Here is a 17,463-nt window from a genome sequence, read left to right as displayed (position 1 = left end):
AACCGAATCCCCCAATTGCCCCACCGGAGAAACAAAAATTAAAAACATTGTGCTCATTTTGATACAAATTGAAAGTTAGTGCTCAAACTGAAAACAAGGCAAAGTTCGGTACTCACCCAAAAAAATTACTCATTTCAGACCCAAGTCTCTATAGAAGCATGATTGGAAGCTTACTCTATCTCACAGCTAGCAAGCAGAAATCTTTTTCAGTGTTGGAGTTTGTGCAAGATATCAAGCAACACCAAAGGAGTCTCATTTGAAGGCTGTTAAACATATCATCAGATATGTTCATGGTACTGCAGATTGGGCAGGACACATTGATGATAGAAAAAACACCTCAGGAGGATGTTTCTATCTTGGTAACAACTTGGTCACATGGTATAGCAAGAAGCAAAGTTCCATTTCACTCTCCACTGTCGAGGCTGAATATATAGCAGCAGGAAGTTGTTGTACACAATTGTTGTGAACGAAGCAAATGCTCGAGGACTATGGCTTACAACAAGGTTTATTGACTATATTTTGTGACAACAAAAGTGCAATTGATATCTCTATGAATCCAGTCCAACATTCTCGTACCAAACATATTGATCTTTGATACCACTTTATACGAGATTTGGTAGAAAACAAAACAGTTGTTATTGATTATGTTGCAACAGAAAAGCAATTGGGGACATCTTTACCAAACCCCTTGATACTATAAGATTCGAAAAATTGAGGGGTGAAATTGGCCTTTGCTAACTTTAATCCCTATTGGGGACTGCAAACGACCTGCATCTGGTACAGTTTATTAATGTCGTTTGTAGCAAGAAGAAAGAATTCTGAAGACAGGGGGAGCTGATAACCAGGATTTCTGAAGATAGGGGGAGTTGCAGAAGAAGTTGTAACAAGACTTGCAACAACCAATGAAGACTTTGGTATCAATTCAAACACAAAGGGGGAGAAGTTGACTAGTACAAGAGTTCCAAACTGACTACTATACTTGGGTGTATTTGTTTGTGCTTGATTTGTACATCACTAGTTGCAGTGTAATCATATATTTTTGTAAGCAACTAGTTGATTTTCTTTAAGTTTGTAAAAGACTGTGTCCTAGTCGAGTTGTAACAGAATGTTGTAACAAGAGTCAGTCTGGGTGCAGAAGCAGTTGTGTCAAATTATGCCAAAGGTGGAGATTGTTAGTGCAACCGCACTATTATTGGCATGATTTGATACATAGTCAAGATGACGTGGCAAAGCATGGTGACATGACAAGGAGTTTTGGCTTGCAAGACAAATATCATGAAGATCTTGGTGAAGTTATTCAAGACCATATTTAGATGATTTGATTGAAGACTAAATATGAATAAAGGCTATTTGAAGATATGATTGATGATTTGAAGACATGCCTATTGTTGGCATAATTGAGTTGATTGATTGAAGATCAAGTTTGGAGAATCTTTGAAGACCAAACTTGGAAGGTTGAAGACTAAGTTTGGCAAGTTCCATAAAGACTCGCAAGGACGTGCACCCCTTGCGAGGGGACTGCGTGATGAGGAACTGAGGAGATAGGCTAGTTGCCGACAGTCGGGATCGGGAGATTTGGCTGCACCGACTTGGACTAAGCATGACCGGGAGGTTGATGGGTGTTGAGATCGTCCACAACGTAACCAGAACTCAGTCAAGTCACTACAAGAAAATTACTGTTTAGAAACAGCATTTTCTGTTTCTAATCCGTTCCTAAAGTGAATTAGCAATGGATTAGAAACGAAATTTTTCTGTTTTGAATACCCTTGTTTCTAATTTGAATAGAAACAGGAAAATATTCCGTTTCTAAATTTAGAAACAGATTAGAAACGGAAAGCATTATATTTCTAATTTTTGAAAAATTAAAACGGAATAAGATGTGTTACTAATCCGTTCTGAGTTATAAAAATAGAAACAGATTCCAAACGGAATATTTTCTGTTTTATTTTTGTTCCCCTATTAGAAACAATAGTTTTTTTGTTCCTAATCCGTTCCTAAAATTTTTTTAAAATTAAAAAACAATATTCAAACAAATAAATCCGTTTCTAATCCGTTTCTAACATTTAAGTCAATAAAATAAAATAAAAATTATATCCCTATTTTTTTTAAAAAATCTGCTACATAAAATTTTAACCTATAACACCAACAAATAAGATAAACTCATCAATTCATACAAAAAGAAATATTTAAGTATACATGTTCAACACAAAATAATAAGTATACGACAAATACAACTATAAGCCAACATCATGATCGTCAGTAACTGGTTGTAAGTCCTGTGTGGTAAACTGCGACTGCTGAAGAATCCTCCTCTCAAAACTCATCATCATGTCCTTCATTTAGTTAAATTCATTAACTAAAAAACAAACAGAAAATGAGAATAAAATGGTCATATAAAAGCTAAGTTGTTAGCTAATATCAACTAAAAATGTACAATTGATCCATTATGATAACTATTTCAAACATCAATAATTGGTCGATTTATATAGCTCACTTGTGCAATAGTTTGTTAACAAAATCCTTTTAAGAAATACATCATGCAAAAAACAAATATGATTTTCACAAGAAAGAGGTGACACCTTCTTTTTACCAACAAACAATTGAGAACTCAACTACTTTCGCCCCATCTAATCTAATAGTTACGTCGGCACGCTCACGAACTCGAGGACCATGACCATATGGACCGCCAATGCAAAATGCAAGCCTTGCTAATCCCTACAAACCTATTGTACCTATGAATTAAAAGAAACATTATAATATAAAATACTATATACCAGTTATTGAATAAAGGAGTTATTGTTCACCAAAGCGTGTGGCAACTTGGATGTGAAACCAAATAATGAAATAGAACGATGTTTACATATCTTGGTTTTTAAAGACTACTACTTACAACTTTTCCATTATAAGCTAACAGCTCATCCCATTGAGAGCGATCCACCTGTTGATAAGAATTCGAAGATAAGCTTTCATGCGTAAGGCTCCAAATTTTTTTGCAAAGGGCATTGAGATAGACTTTGATAAGTGCAAAATTTTTTGCAAAATTTTTTTACAAATGTAAAAGTTACTTACAGAAAACAAATCGAACTTATCAATAACAGTAAATCCAGCTGGTATGAATTATTGTCTAAACATGCTAATCATACTATAGATCTGAATTATGGGAATCATCTCTCATCTCTAAATCAAATCCAATCAAATCAATCAATAAATGAAAACAAGGCCAAACATGAATAAGCATGACTATAAATCAAAAATGATTAAATATGATATAAGAGTAACATATATTGCTATCAAAAGACAGCATATTAAGTGCTTAAAGCAGGAGAAACCATTGTTGTTTCAAAGTCAAAAGTGAAAATCTCAAGCAGGAAAAGCCATTGCTGTTTCAAAGTCAAAAGTGAAAAATTTTCATAACATCGCATGTGATATTAATGGAGGATTTTGCACTAACCTTGATCTATGTCATATGCTCATGTTTATGCGGGTGATACTCAAAAATTAATCAATTGTTAATCAAACATTAATAAATTTATTTACTCTACTTAGATTAGAAAAATCTCAAACAATGAAGCAATGAAACGGCAAACCATAAGAGAAAGACCTTTACAACTATTAAAGGACTGTTTGAAGCATATGGGAAATTAAAATGATAGTTCTTTGAGCCTAGGAGTAAATAGTGTAGGCAAGAGAATCCCCTGTACCTGTTCATCGAGAATCCTGGAAAATTCTTTGAGCACTTGCTGATGATCTTTTCCATCCACCTGAGTCTGTTGAACATACAGCTTTACTCTCTTCTTCATTAGCTTATAATTAATATAGTATCTGAAAACAATATCATGCACCATAAAAAAAAATCCACATAAAATCAGATACTACAAATAATGCAATACCCATGCAAGAACAGTAAAGTTGATAACTAAAATTTAATTCCAAACATGATGATGATGATGATGATGATGATGATGATGATGATGCAAAATGATTATATAATACTCTTTCCATTCTTGGACTTGATCTTGCATCAACCTTTTCCCAAAATTAACCATCTTGAGGTTACTTAAATCAACAAACCTGATAATGAAAAGAAAATGCCACATCAACCAAAAGTTCACAAAAGAAATGAATTAATGCCATCTTATCTTAACAAGGAACCATTTAGTGCCAAAAGATACCAAATGAGCAAAATTACCAAATAAAAGTAAAACAAAATGATTGAAATTTCCCTGTTGACGAATCTACAGTATCACTTTCAGAACCAGAACTACACATTCAAAAGCATTGTTGATAAGTGGCACTAAATTACCTCTCCATAACCAAAACAACAAAGTGTTCTGATTCCAAAACACTTACCAGCATTTTGAACATTTCACACCAAACCACACACATAGAAGCAAAAAGGAACCAACTTTCATAAGAAAAACAGCAATTAAATCTAATCAATAACCAGATTTCCATCAATCTAAGTAGCAGAACAAGACAAGGTTTTGTATTTCATCACACAAGCATGCAAGGAGATATACACAAATCAAAGGCATTACCAGTAGAGCTCCTCACTCCTCCGCTTAGATGACCATCAACAAAAGCAACGGGAACCGAATCACACGCCGGCCATGGATTTACAGTGGGAGGTGGGGAAGGAGAAGAAGGAGCATTGCATGGACTTTGCTCTCATTTGCTCTCCCTCGTCTTCCACTCTTTATATATAATATATACTCCGGGGATTCATTCTCAACATAATATTCTTCGCATATTCAGAAAGGTCCAAAAACCCGCCTTCTTTTTAGGAACTTTGCGGATTCGGATTTGAGCCCTTAACGGGTCGGACCCGAACCACTACACTTTTTCTCTGAGAACATTTGGTTTTGGGTTGGGATGAAGCCTGGCCCATCTAAAGGTGCACAATTGATTGGCTGGGAGAAGAATGGTTGGGATTGCTTGATGGTGAGAGTGGCTGGGAGAAAAATTTAGTCACAATTTATGTTGTGATAAACATGACAGAGGCAGAGCATATTGCGGCCACTGCTTGGCTGCCTTGCCTCACAATTGATAGTGCTAACTTAGCTCCAAACAAAGAATACCAAAATAATACTGCCACCTGATGACACTTATTGATTGTTTCTTTGTAGAACCAACATCAGTTCTACTTAGCCAGCCTCTATGAAGAACTTTATCAAACTATCCCTAAAACCTAGGCTTTTCCTATGTGGAGTTCATATTTCACATTCATCCTGTTACAGAAGGTGTTATCTGTCAGTGTTTAATTATATATTGTAAAACTTCCAACTTAACGCATCAGCACTTGAGCTTTGTCAAGATGCATAGTTAAAAGAACACAATTTTATGATATCTAAGAAAGTTGCACAAAACAGGACATTTGCATCAATGCTATCTTCATCCATATGGGAATGGTTTGGGTTACGTGAACTTACAGAGAAGAAATAGGCCTATGAATATATCAATTAACATAAGAAACTTATTCACATTCATTGGTCAAATAAGATAAAAGAAATAAGGACAAGGAGATAATAAACTAGAAACAATAATCAAGCCAGTTTGATACCCTCCAGGACAATATATAGATATCTTACAAGGCTGATAAGGCCACAAGGGCATCCAACAAATATATCCAAAACAAATTTGCTCTAGAAGGAAGTTAATTAAAATTAACATCTTGTGCTTGGAGGACTCAAAGCAAATGAACATATAATTTCTGGATGAAGAAATGAGGTTTATAAAATTTTATGTCACTCAAATTGATATACACATAAGATGAAAATATAGTTTGATTTCTTCAAAGAAAAGACCTGAATAGATATACAACATTCAACAGAGAATTGTTACAATTTAAAAGCATCCAGAAAGAGGGAAAAAACCTGATTTCTTTTTTTCTTTAGCCTCTCTTAGCCTTCAATAGAGAAATCAAGCACTAGGAATGAGAACCCTAAAATTCCCTTAATGATCGAACTCCTCAAAGACACTAGAGCTAGAGCCTAACTCGAAAAATCAAAATCAAACCATGTATTCGCATTAAATTCGCTGAGATCTCTAACTCGAAAAATCAAAATCAAAGCATTGAAGAAGAAGAATAAGTACCGAGCTAGAGCCTCCAGATCTGAAGGGAACCAAGTGCTCCGAAGCCCAGCCCGATGATCAGCGGATCCAAAGCCCATTTGCACCCCGACGAAGCCCAGCAGCTTCGACTGATCCTCCAACCCAGCACCGCCACCAACGCTAGATCTTGACCGGAAGTTCCTAAGCGTGTCCTCGGGGGGCGAAGGAGCACGACAATGGTGAAGACGATCCCGATAGCACCGACAAAGAAGAGCACGCCGGAGATAAGTAAGGAGAGGGAGATGCGCGGCGGCGGCTGCACGGCGGCGGGGGTACTTCGAGGGATCGATTGAAGAGAGGCAAAATGAAGAAGAGAAGCAAGCTTATCAAGCAGACATTATACTTATTTAAAATGAGAAGACATTTTTATTTGACATAAGATTAGCTTATGAAGCAGTTTTTTAAATTTATTTATTTATATATAATTTTGCACATAATTTTGTAAGACTCTACGAAAAAAACTAAAGTTTATCAAATATGATAAATTTTAGCCTAAACTAATTATAATCATTTTAAATATTTCAATACTTTAATATAAATAATTTCTCATGTGAACTGGAATGGACAAGTATTAATTATTTGAGATGATAACATGACATTAATAGCAAGCAATAATATATTAATTTTTAATTTCGTTTCTAGTCCCTTTTTATTAGAAACGGATTAGAAACGGATATTTTTTTTAATATTTAATGATATTTAAATAATATATTAATTTTTAAATCCGTTTCAAGTCCCAGACGGATTAGAAACAGATATTTTTTTAATATTTAATGATATTTAAATAATATATTAATTTTTAAATCCGTTTCTAGTCCCTTTCTAATAGAAACGGATTAGAAACGGATATTTTTTAATATTTAATGATATTTAAATAATATATTAATTTTTAAATCCGTTTCAAGTCCATTTTTATTAAAAACGGATTAGAAACGGATATTTTTTTAATATTTAATGATATTTAAATTATATATTAATTTTTAAATCCGTTTCTAGTCCCTGAAACGGATTAGAAACGGATATTTTTTTAATATTTAATGATATTTAAATAATATATTAATTTTTAAATCCGTTTCTAGTCTTTTTTATTAGAAACGGATTAGAAACGGATATTTTTTTAATATTTAATGATATTTACATAATATATTAATTTTTAAATCTGTTTCTAGTCCCTTTTTATTAGAAACGGATTAAAAACGGATATTTTGTTAATATTTAATGATATTTAAATAATATATTAATTTTTAAATCCGTTTCTAGTCCCTTTTTATTAGAAACGGATTAAAAATGGATATTTTTTTAATATTTAATGATATTTAAATAATATATTAATTTTTAAATCCGTTTATAGTCCCTTTCTAATAGAAACGGATTAGAAACGGATTAGAAACGGATATTTTTTTAATATTTTAATAAATCATATTTTTAAATGCCCGTTTGTAAGCCGTTGTTATTAAAATCATATTTAAAACGAGTGTTATTCCGTTGCTAATCTGTTGCAAGTTCAAACAGAATAAATTCCGTTTCTAATATTCTGTTTTTAAATTGTAACTTTCTTGTAGTGAGTTAGCAGTAAGGGCCATGTTGCAACTTATGTTAGAACAGGAGTTGCAACAACTAATTTCAGAAGATTTTTTAAATTAGTAGCCGCGGAGATTCTAAAAGAGATATATGCTATATTTGGGACGTTGAGGCATCTATATAAGCTACCTTGCTCGTAGATTGTAAGTGTGACTCGTGGAGGAGAGTGTGTAAGCACTAGACAATCTAGAGAGGGTAGTGATCTTTATTGTTGAGAGAGTGAGTGACAAGTGTTTGTACTCATGTATTTTCACCTCTATTAGTGGATTGTTTATCTCCGGGCTTGGCCCCCCAGACGTAGGCAAGTGGACGCCGAACTGGGTTACCAATCTTGTGTGTCTCCTTCTTGCTTGGTTTGTGTGATTGTTCTTTGAGTGTTTTTGAGTGTTATTTAAACCACAAACCACATCGGCGGAACTAACAAGGTAATTTGTATTTGTTTAGGATTATTGTTTGATAATCTTGTAAATTGTATCCGGGTAAGATTTGTATCAGGATAGGTTTAGAATCTGGATATGTTTAAGATCCAAATAAGGTTAGGATATGGATAGCTTTGTATCCGGATAAGCTTAGGTTTTACCTATAAATTCATGTAACCCTGGTCTTAATTTTGTCTCTACCATGAGACGAGATGAGTAAATAAGAGGAATACGACCGCACCACTCCTGAGGACGTAGGCACATTGTCGAACCTTGTAAATTTTGTGTATTTGTGATTGTCTTATTGCTCTCTTGATTTCCCATGCGGATCCACTATTTTTCTAACAAGTGGTACCAAAGAGAGGTTTCGCTGGCAAGAACTTTGTTATAAAATTCGATGTATAAAGGTTCAATGGAACTGGGAATTTCAAATTATGGCAGTGGAGGGTAAGGATTTACTAGTGCAACAAGGAGGGATGTTGAAAGCATTGGAAGAGACAAAGCCTTAGGTTTGGAAGACTAAGTATAGTTGGATTTACAAACAAGAGCAGCGGCACTTATTCAGTTGTGATTGGAGAATAACATTATGTATCACGTCATTGATCTCTCGTCTCCAGTGGAGGTCTATAGTAAATTGGATAGTTGATATATGTCGAAATCTCTGACAAATAAGTTATATCTGAAGCAGAAACTGTATGGACTGAAGATGCAGAAAGGTGCAGATCTGGTACAACATATCAATTTCTTCAATCACACAATAAGTGATTTACAGAGAATTTAGGTCGAGATTGGAGATGAAGACAAAATTATGAGTTTACTGTGTTCTTTGCCACCTTCGTATGAGCATTTGGTGACTACACTCACATGGCGGAAAGATACGCTCAAAGTAGATGAGATCACTACGGCGTTGTTGGCCCACAATCAGCGGAAGTAAAATAATGCTAAAGGCCCTTAGACGAAAGTGTTGTATGTAAAAGGGAACCATAAAACTAGGAAAAGGCAAGGGAAAGATAATTTTAGCAAAAGGAATTATAGAGTTAGAAGATTTATTCAATGTTATAAGTGCCAATAGATGGGGCATATTAGAAAAGACTGTTTAAACAAGAAGCAAGAGATTGATGAAAGGAACAGTAATTCATCACAGTTTCTAATGTAATCCAGCGCGGTGATTCAGATTGTAGTAATTGGGATCTGCTTTCATTTTCATCATGTCAAACCTTCGATTTATGGATTTTGGATACGGGATGTTCATTTCACATGACATCGAACAAGGACTGGTTTGATTCATACAAAGCAGGGGATTTTGGTTTTGTCTACATGAGCAATGATAAAAGCATGTGATATTGCTGAAAAGGGATAGATCAAGGTTTGGATGCATAATGGTGTTGTTCAGACTTTGTGTGATGTTAGACATGTTCCAGAATTAAAGAACAATCTAATTTCTCTGGGTACTTTGCATGGAAACAATTTTGGCTATAAAACCAAAAAGTATTGCATAAAGGTATGGATGGTTTGATAGTGATGAATGGGGAAAGGAGTGCAGAAATATCTACAAACTGATGGGAAATACAGTTGGAGTTGGAGTTGCAATTGCAGTTGCAAAATAAGATCAAGGCAATCACTACAGAGAAGTTCAAGCATTGCTTGGACTTGATGAATGACTCTAACGCTAAGGAGACATGGCACTCAAATTATCTGGATGATGAGGAGCTCCCTAGCTTATATCTTCATTGGGTATATTCGCCAAGGTAGAGATTGTTGTGTATGGCTCATATACACAAGTAAACAAGCAGATGCGGGAACGGAGTGGAGTGGCGCGACAACATCTGTCCCATTAGGAGAGCATCAAACACCCCTGTGGTAGTATACAAGGGTAATTTATATCTAGTTAGGATTATGATTTGATAATCTTGTAAATTGTATCTGAATAGGATTTGTGTCCGGATAAGTTTAGAATCTGGATATGTTTAGGATCCAGATAGGGTTAGGATCCGGACAGCTTTGTATTCACATAAGCTTAGGTTTTATCTATAAATTCATATAACCTTGGTCTTTTGTCTCTATCGTGAGACGAGACGAGTGAATAAAAAAAATATGGCTGCTCCACTCTTGAGGGCGTAGGCACATTGCTGAACCTTGTAAATCTTGTGTGTTTGTGATTATCTTATTGCTATCTTGATTTTCTATGCGGATCCTCTATTTTTCTAACATAAACTATTAAAAATTAGTGCTCATTTGCACTATTTTAAACCACACGGCAAGTGACTGAGTCCTACCAACCAGTTTTTAATAAAGCTTTTATTTTTTAAAAAAATTATGGAACATTCACTGATCAAATTAAATGTTCGATCTCCCATTGGAGAAAGAAAGAAATTAATATATATTTTTAAGCCAAAAAAAATGATTTTTTAAAAAAATACTGATAGAAGAAATGAATTATAATATTTACAATTTTTGCAATTTTTTTATTTTTTTTTAGAGAAAATGAATAAACTACGTGTGAAATAGAATCTACCACGTTCTTTTTATGTCTCATCACTATAGACCATACTAGTGTAGTAGTGTTCGCATTTCCTCCTTTTTCATAGATGCAATGGCTTCATGCATTAGTTGGTCTCTAATTAACATAATGCTCACAAGTTTTAATGTTTCTATTATTTTATCTCATGGCCTTATCTTTACTTCTATTTTAAAGCTTGTTTTTTCTCATAAGTAATCCCATCTTATAATTAATTAAGAGATAAAAAAAATGCTAAGCTTTTGTTATTGATATATTATTGAACATTGAAAGAGATCATGTACCCATTAACAGAGATTTCAATGACATATATCCATTGAAATAGTATGTTACATTTTTTTTTATTTCATATTTGAAGACCGTCCTCTGCATTGTTAGTTTTAAAAAAATATAATAAAATGAATAAATTACCCAAATTAACATATATTAAGAAAATAATGATCACAAGAGGAGAGGAGTTATTAAGAAAATGCAAGAGAGATATTATTATTTTTTTAAATAGATAAATCATGTTCACTGAAAACAAAAATGATGAGTACATATCTCTTCTAGAGAGATATTAATTAAAAATACATATATTGCCCAACCACCCTGGATGCATGGTGAATTTAATAAAGAGGCAAGAGGAGGTTGAGAGTGGATCAAAGCCTCTAGGGTACAGATGTACATTATTAGTTGGATAATAGTTTTTTAAGTAATATATTTGCTGAAGCAAACAAGGATATATACGATTACGGTCATCTTGTCATTTTTTAATAATAATAATAATAAGCCTACAGTTCTTTCAATATATTTTCTTCCCCATAGATACCAGCTATTTTACATTAATTTAATAATATACTTGAGAGCTAAGCTAATTAACCATTTAAACGAGATGGTGAAGTACATTACAAGTTTACAACATATTGGATTACATTATTCATGAAGAGGTCATTACCAGTAAGGCCAATTCCCAGAAAGTTAAATAATGCAACAAAAAGCGGTTCATCTTCCAGGAAAATCAAAACCTTTAGATTAATCCATTAATTATTAAAAAAAATTAACAAAAAATAAGAATAGTGCGTTTCCGTAATACAGGTATCGTTTAAATGCAACGAGATAAAATAAAAAATAACCTTTATCAAATAAGACAAAGACAAATTTATAAAAAAACAATAATAATAACTTAATCACTATCATATCATTATTACATAGAAGAATAAATATTTATTTTTTATCCTAATAACGGAGCATGTCAAGTTTTCCAATCAAAACACAAGAGCAGGAATGCTCTGTTCATTCCAAAAGAAATTCTCTGGATCAACTTCACCCTTAACCATAGCCAACCTTTTGAAGTTACTCTTGTAGTATTTGTGACCCCACACCTCAGCCATGGAATAGCTTGTGTTTCTCCCTGCATTCCTCCCTAAATCTATATCTCTATAGTTTAAGTATGCACACCTGGGGTTCTTTGAGACGTAAGGAGTCATTTGATTATATAACTTAGTAATCCAGTTCAGGCTTTTTTCACTGTCATTATGCCATCCCACAAGATAGACGATGTTGAATAGGGTCCCTTTTCTATGAGGAAATGGTATTTGAGACTCTGGAATCTCAGCCATCCTCCCACCATATGGTTCAAAAGAAATGGATGCTGCTTCAACTTGCAGTAAACTATCCCACAAGATCTTCAATGCAGCTCTTGGTAGAAGATTCACTACGTAGTCAGACTTTGCTTTGAAATTAACCTTTGGTTGGAGGCTCCTGTCTGTAAGGATTTCAAGAGGGGAATCAACAGGATAAAAACCAAAGGACATGACTGACTGAATCCAATTCATCTCCTTCAAGTCCTTCACTCCCACTCCCATCTCAGGAAAGCTATTGTTCATCACCTCCAGAGCCTTATAAGACTTCCCTAAATACAACCCATTGAAAATGACTTCCACTCCTTTCGTACCATTCAATATAGTTTGTATCACAGTCTCAATGAACAAGTCCTCTGGGAGATTGTGAGCAACGTGCTGCCATTTGTCAATGATATCTATTGCACCATCCTCTAATGACTTGCTGACATTGAATACAGTGACAGTTTGAGGGACTGGGACTAGCCTCAATTTCCATGAAAGAACAACACCAAAGCTTGCAGCTCCACCACCTCTGACAGCCCAGAAGAGATCCTCTCCCATGGAACCTTTGTCCAAGATTCGGCCATGCAAGTCCACAAGTCTTACGTCCAATACATTGTCAGCAGCGACGCCGTACTTCCTGACAAGAGTTCCAATGCCACCCCCGCTTATGTGCCCACCGACGCCAACAGTGGGGCAGGTGCCGGCCGGGAAACCAAATATTGTGGTTTGTTTGGCAATGTGATAGTATACATCGCCGATAGTGGCACCGACCTCGACCAATGCCGTACTATGTTTAACATCAATGATCACAGATTGGAAATTGATGAAGTCTAGGATGATGAAAGGTTGTTTCTCTAGAGAATGGAAAGAGAGGCCTTCAAAGTCATGGCCGCCACTGCGAACTCTAAGGGAAAGAGCATAGTATTTACAACAGAGGACAGATGCTTGGACATGAGATTCATGAGATGGTGTGAAGATGAGTAGGGGTTTTGGTGTTTGTGGGGTGGTGAATCTGGTGTTTGAAATGGAGGAGAGGAGAAGGTTGGAGTAAGAGGTGGTGTTGGGGTAGTAGAGGAGTTTTGAGAGGTTGCCTGTGGAGGTTTTGGTGTGGAGATTAAGGCATTGGAGGAATTCTTCATTAGAAAATGAATAACAGGTTCTGGCTATTGAGATGGAGATTAAGCAAAATAGAAGGAGACGAGTTGCAGAGCTTGTGGCCATTGTTGCAATGAATGATTGGTTTTCATAGTTATTTATAGCTCCAGTTTTAATACTCGTCAGACCTTTTGGTTCGCGGTAATGTAGAAAAATTACCATATGTTATATGGTAATCTGAAAATATTATCACGTTTGGCATTGCACCTGTGGTAATCTGCATGGTAATATCACATTACCAACTTATAAATAATATAAAAAAATGACAATCCTATTACCACCAAATTTGGTGTTTATCTTGGATTACCGTGTTAATCTTATAACATTTTATATTTTAACAAATTGATTACTATGACAACCAAACACGGTAATGAACTATTCCCGATAATAAGAGTTCCCAACCAAACATGGTTATATTAAATTACCGCAATATTCCCAATCATATAACATTCCCACTCATATTACCATGGTAATCTCGTTACGTGGTAATATGTCATTACCACGAACCAAACGGCCCCTAAAGTTAAGTCCTATACTCTAACTCATGTTCATACAGTAACAGAACATTTGCTCCACTATTTTGTATCTTTTGAAAATATTATTTATTTATTTATTTAAAAAAAAAAAACTGAGTTGCATGTTGTCTCTCCTATATACTCCCTCCGTTTCTTTTTATCTGTTTTGAATAACCAATCTCATATATCAATAAATTTAGTTATTTCATAATTTTTTATAAAAAGTTTGTTATCTTTTCAAAATTACTCCTAATTTATATCTTCACATTTTTCTTTTGTATTTTATTCTAAAAAAATTAAATAAAATATTATGATAATTTTGAAAAAAAATAAATATTTTTTAATAGTAAAAAATAACAAATAAAAAAAATATGTGTTTATGACAGATAAAAAGTAACGAAGGAATAGAGGGAATAAAGCTTTCAGTTAAATTTTTCTATTATTCATGTGTTTCAGAATTTCTATTTTTTATGTCATGTTGTTGAAAAAATAAGGAATACATGGGAATGTGTGCATTATAATACACGGAAGAGACTTGGAAAAACTTAGACGTGGCGTGCAGTGGAGGAATCCCCAGAAGAGGACAACATATTAATGAAGTAGTCAAAGATTACCAAAATCAGCAAAAATTATTATTTTTATATTTTCTCCTTTTCTTTTCTTAATTAAGGTGACACCCTGTCATCTTTAAAATTCAATAGCGAATACTTAAAGTGGAGATTATATGGTTTGCTGTTGAGATTATCTATGCACATTTAAATTGATCAATTCATGATCCAGGCGAAGTTTTGAAAAAAAGAAGCAAAAAGCTAAAACAAGTAAAGGAAACAAACTAAAAACAAGATTCAGAAATAAAGATTTCAAAGAGCACAGATATCTCCCAACCAAAATGGTCGATCAAAGCCTTGTTAGTAAAAGATATGCTACGAATTTAGTCTTTCATGATCGGTTAGGAATTTGCAATTGTAAACCCTCCATTTAATCCTATATTATATTTAATCCTAGACATTGATTTTTATATTTTAAGTTTTTGAAACCCTAGTCACCACTTTGCCTATTTTTAATTTAATCTTGTTGTTCAAGAAAAAAAAAAATTGAGATTTACTCCCTCGTCACAATGTGGTTCTGGCAACGAAAAAAGAGAAACTCACCTCCGTGGGTGCTTGATTTCAAGTGTTTGAGGGTATTTTAAAAAAACTTATTCTATTTGGAATTTGTAGTTTTTGGGTGTTAATTAAGTAAGTACACATATAAATTATATTATATAACCTGAAAATTTTGGATTTTCGGACTTTCAAAAATTCGGAAATAAAAGAAGTTATACCTTTGAACATCTATATATAATTATTTATACATTATTATTGTTTTTATGTAATTAATTATTTTAAGTTAAGTCGTATACCTTAAGTCATGTTCATACAGTAACAGAACATTTGCTCCACTATTTCGTATCTTTTCAAAATATTGTTTATTTATTTTTTTATTTAAAAAAAAAAAAAGAAACTAAGTTGCATGTTGCCTCTCCTGTATAAAGCTTTCAGGCAGTTTTAATTTAAAGTTTTCTATTATTCATGTGTTTCAGCATTTCTATTATTTATGTCATGTTGTTGAAAAAATAAGGGATAAATGGGAACGTGTGCATTATAATACATGGAAGAGACTTGGAAAAACTTAGACGTGGCGTGCAGTGGAGGAATCCCCAGAAGAGGACAACATATTAATGAAGTAGTCAAAGATTACCAAAATCAGCAAAAATTATTATTTTTATATTTTCCTTTTCTTTTCTTAATTAAGGTGACACCCTGTCATCTTTAAAATTCAATAGCGAATACTTAAAGTGGAGATTATAAGGTTTGCTGTTGAGATTATCTATGCACATTTAAATTAATCAACTCATGATCCAGGCGAAGTTTTTTTTTTTTTAAAAAAAAGAAGCAAAAAGCTAAAACAAGTAAAGGAAACAAACTAAAAACAGGATTCAGAAATGAAGATTTCAAAGAGCGCAGATATCTTCCAACCAAAATGGCCGATCAAAGCCTTGTTAGTAAAAGATATGCTGCGAATTTAGTCTTTCATGATCGGTTAGGAATTTGCAATTGTAAACCCTCCATTTAATCATAACCGTTGATGTTATATTTAATCCTAGACATTGATTTTTATGTTTTAAATTTTCGAAACCCTAGCCACCACTTTGCCTACTTTTGATTTAATCTCACTGTTTAAGAAAAAAAATGAGATCTACTCCCTCGTCACAATATGGTTCTGGCAACAAAAACGACAAACTCACCTCTATAGGTGCTTGATTTCGAGTGTTTGAAGGTATTCTAAAAAAAATTTATTCTATTTGGGATTTAGAGTTTTTGGGTGTTAATTAGTTAAGTACATATATATATATATAAATTATATTATATATAACCTAAAAATTTTGGATTTCCGGACTTCTAAAAATACGGAATAAAAGAAGTTATGCAATGATTACAATTATTATTGATACCTTTGAAAATCTATATATAATTATTTATACATTATTATTGTTCTTATTTAATTAATTATTTTATGTTAAAAATTTTAGGTAGGATGATGTAGCTTTTAATGAGTTATTTTCTTTTTGATTTATTTAATTATATATAATTTGAATATATTGTTAAATATTCTGTTTTGAAATAATTGGATATATTTTTATTGAAAATGGGTTTATCTAAATTTCTGTATTTCAAATTTGTCAAACGTTTTGGACAGAAAATATTTTCACACAGTACTCGTAATCCCTAACTTAACTTTGCAATAACCCTGTCACTGGGGGTTAAACACTGACCATGTCGATATGTACTCTAATATAGAAACTATAGTTTCCCACTGCTTTTCGTCGGTGAAGAACAACGGCCTCTGATAATTCGGGCTTGGGTCACCGAGGGTAAAAATATGACCTCTGATAATTCTTATTCGGGTCACCGAGGGTAAATATATGAATTATGTTATTTTGTTTTGGCAATAGTTGTTTGGGGGACCTATATGCTCAGTTTTTGACATTTGTGTTTATTTGAAATAAATTTGATTTCTAATTTTTTATTTTGATAAATTATGATTTTTGTAAATGATCATTGTATTTTTTAGTGGGTGCTTACTAGGTTGTCAAGCTCATAAATGTTGTTAATATCTCTTATCAGATTAGGAATAGAGTTGAGTGGCGAATAGCTTAGCGGGGATCGTTGGGCAATCACCGAATAATTAGCTTGTAATAAGTTCCATTTATTGTGGGCCTGGGTTTTAGTTGAATAAGTTTGTATTTTTCTTTTTATTTTTTTTTTGCAAAACACTTAGTCTGATTCTTTGTTCTGTTTTAGATCAGGTTTTGAGGTCTTGTATGTTTACTTGGTTTCGCCCGTTTGTCGGCGCATCAGGTCCGGTGAACCGGGTTTAGGGTGTGACATCAATATTGTTTCCTCTCTTGGAATTGTAACAATTGAAGTGTGAAGGAAGTGTTTCATCAATTGCTACAGTCTTTGAATCATAGAATTGTAGCCCCAGATGAGGGTTTTGGATGATTTGAGTAACCT

General features: G+C 33.5%; 2 protein-coding genes across 7 annotated transcripts; both read right to left on the bottom strand.

The window, feature by feature from the left end:
• Positions 1 to 2,164: 2,164 nt before the first annotated feature.
• On the bottom strand, positions 2,165 to 6,471 carry LOC120251785 (SPX domain-containing membrane protein OsI_17046-like). Of its 6 annotated transcripts, XR_005533488.1 has the most exons (6): positions 6,094 to 6,468; positions 3,994 to 4,071; positions 3,702 to 3,822; positions 2,891 to 2,938; positions 2,580 to 2,732; positions 2,274 to 2,356 (listed from the first exon to the last, which is right to left on the bottom strand). XR_005533488.1 is itself a non-coding variant. In XM_039260429.1 (5 exons), the coding sequence occupies exons 1-5, from the start codon at positions 6,168 to 6,170 to the stop codon at positions 2,235 to 2,237; spliced, it is 390 nt and encodes a 129-aa protein (XP_039116363.1). In that variant the 5' UTR covers positions 6,171 to 6,471; the 3' UTR covers positions 2,165 to 2,234. The 6 variants fall into 6 exon arrangements, 5 of the variants coding, with proteins under 5 accessions (XP_039116363.1, XP_039116362.1, XP_039116365.1 ...); XM_039260429.1 differs by lacking the exon at positions 2,580 to 2,732 and having other exon boundaries at positions 2,165 to 2,333; positions 4,027 to 4,071; positions 6,094 to 6,471; XM_039260428.1 differs by lacking the exon at positions 2,580 to 2,732 and having other exon boundaries at positions 2,165 to 2,333; positions 6,094 to 6,469.
• A 5,397-nt stretch (positions 6,472 to 11,868) lies between these two features.
• On the bottom strand, positions 11,869 to 13,457 carry LOC120251445 (berberine bridge enzyme-like 26). The gene has a single exon (XM_039259964.1). The coding sequence runs from the start codon at positions 13,455 to 13,457 to the stop codon at positions 11,877 to 11,879; it is 1,581 nt and encodes a 526-aa protein (XP_039115898.1). The 3' UTR covers positions 11,869 to 11,876.
• Between the last annotated feature and the right edge of the window lie 4,006 nt (positions 13,458 to 17,463).

Source organism: Dioscorea cayenensis, chromosome 20 (genome assembly GCF_009730915.1).
Source record: "Dioscorea cayenensis subsp. rotundata cultivar TDr96_F1 chromosome 20, TDr96_F1_v2_PseudoChromosome.rev07_lg8_w22 25.fasta, whole genome shotgun sequence".
Lineage (NCBI taxonomy): Eukaryota > Viridiplantae > Streptophyta > Magnoliopsida > Dioscoreales > Dioscoreaceae > Dioscorea > Dioscorea cayenensis.
The sequence above is the reverse complement of the archived record's forward strand: the minus strand, read 5'-3'. Positions and strand labels throughout refer to the sequence as shown.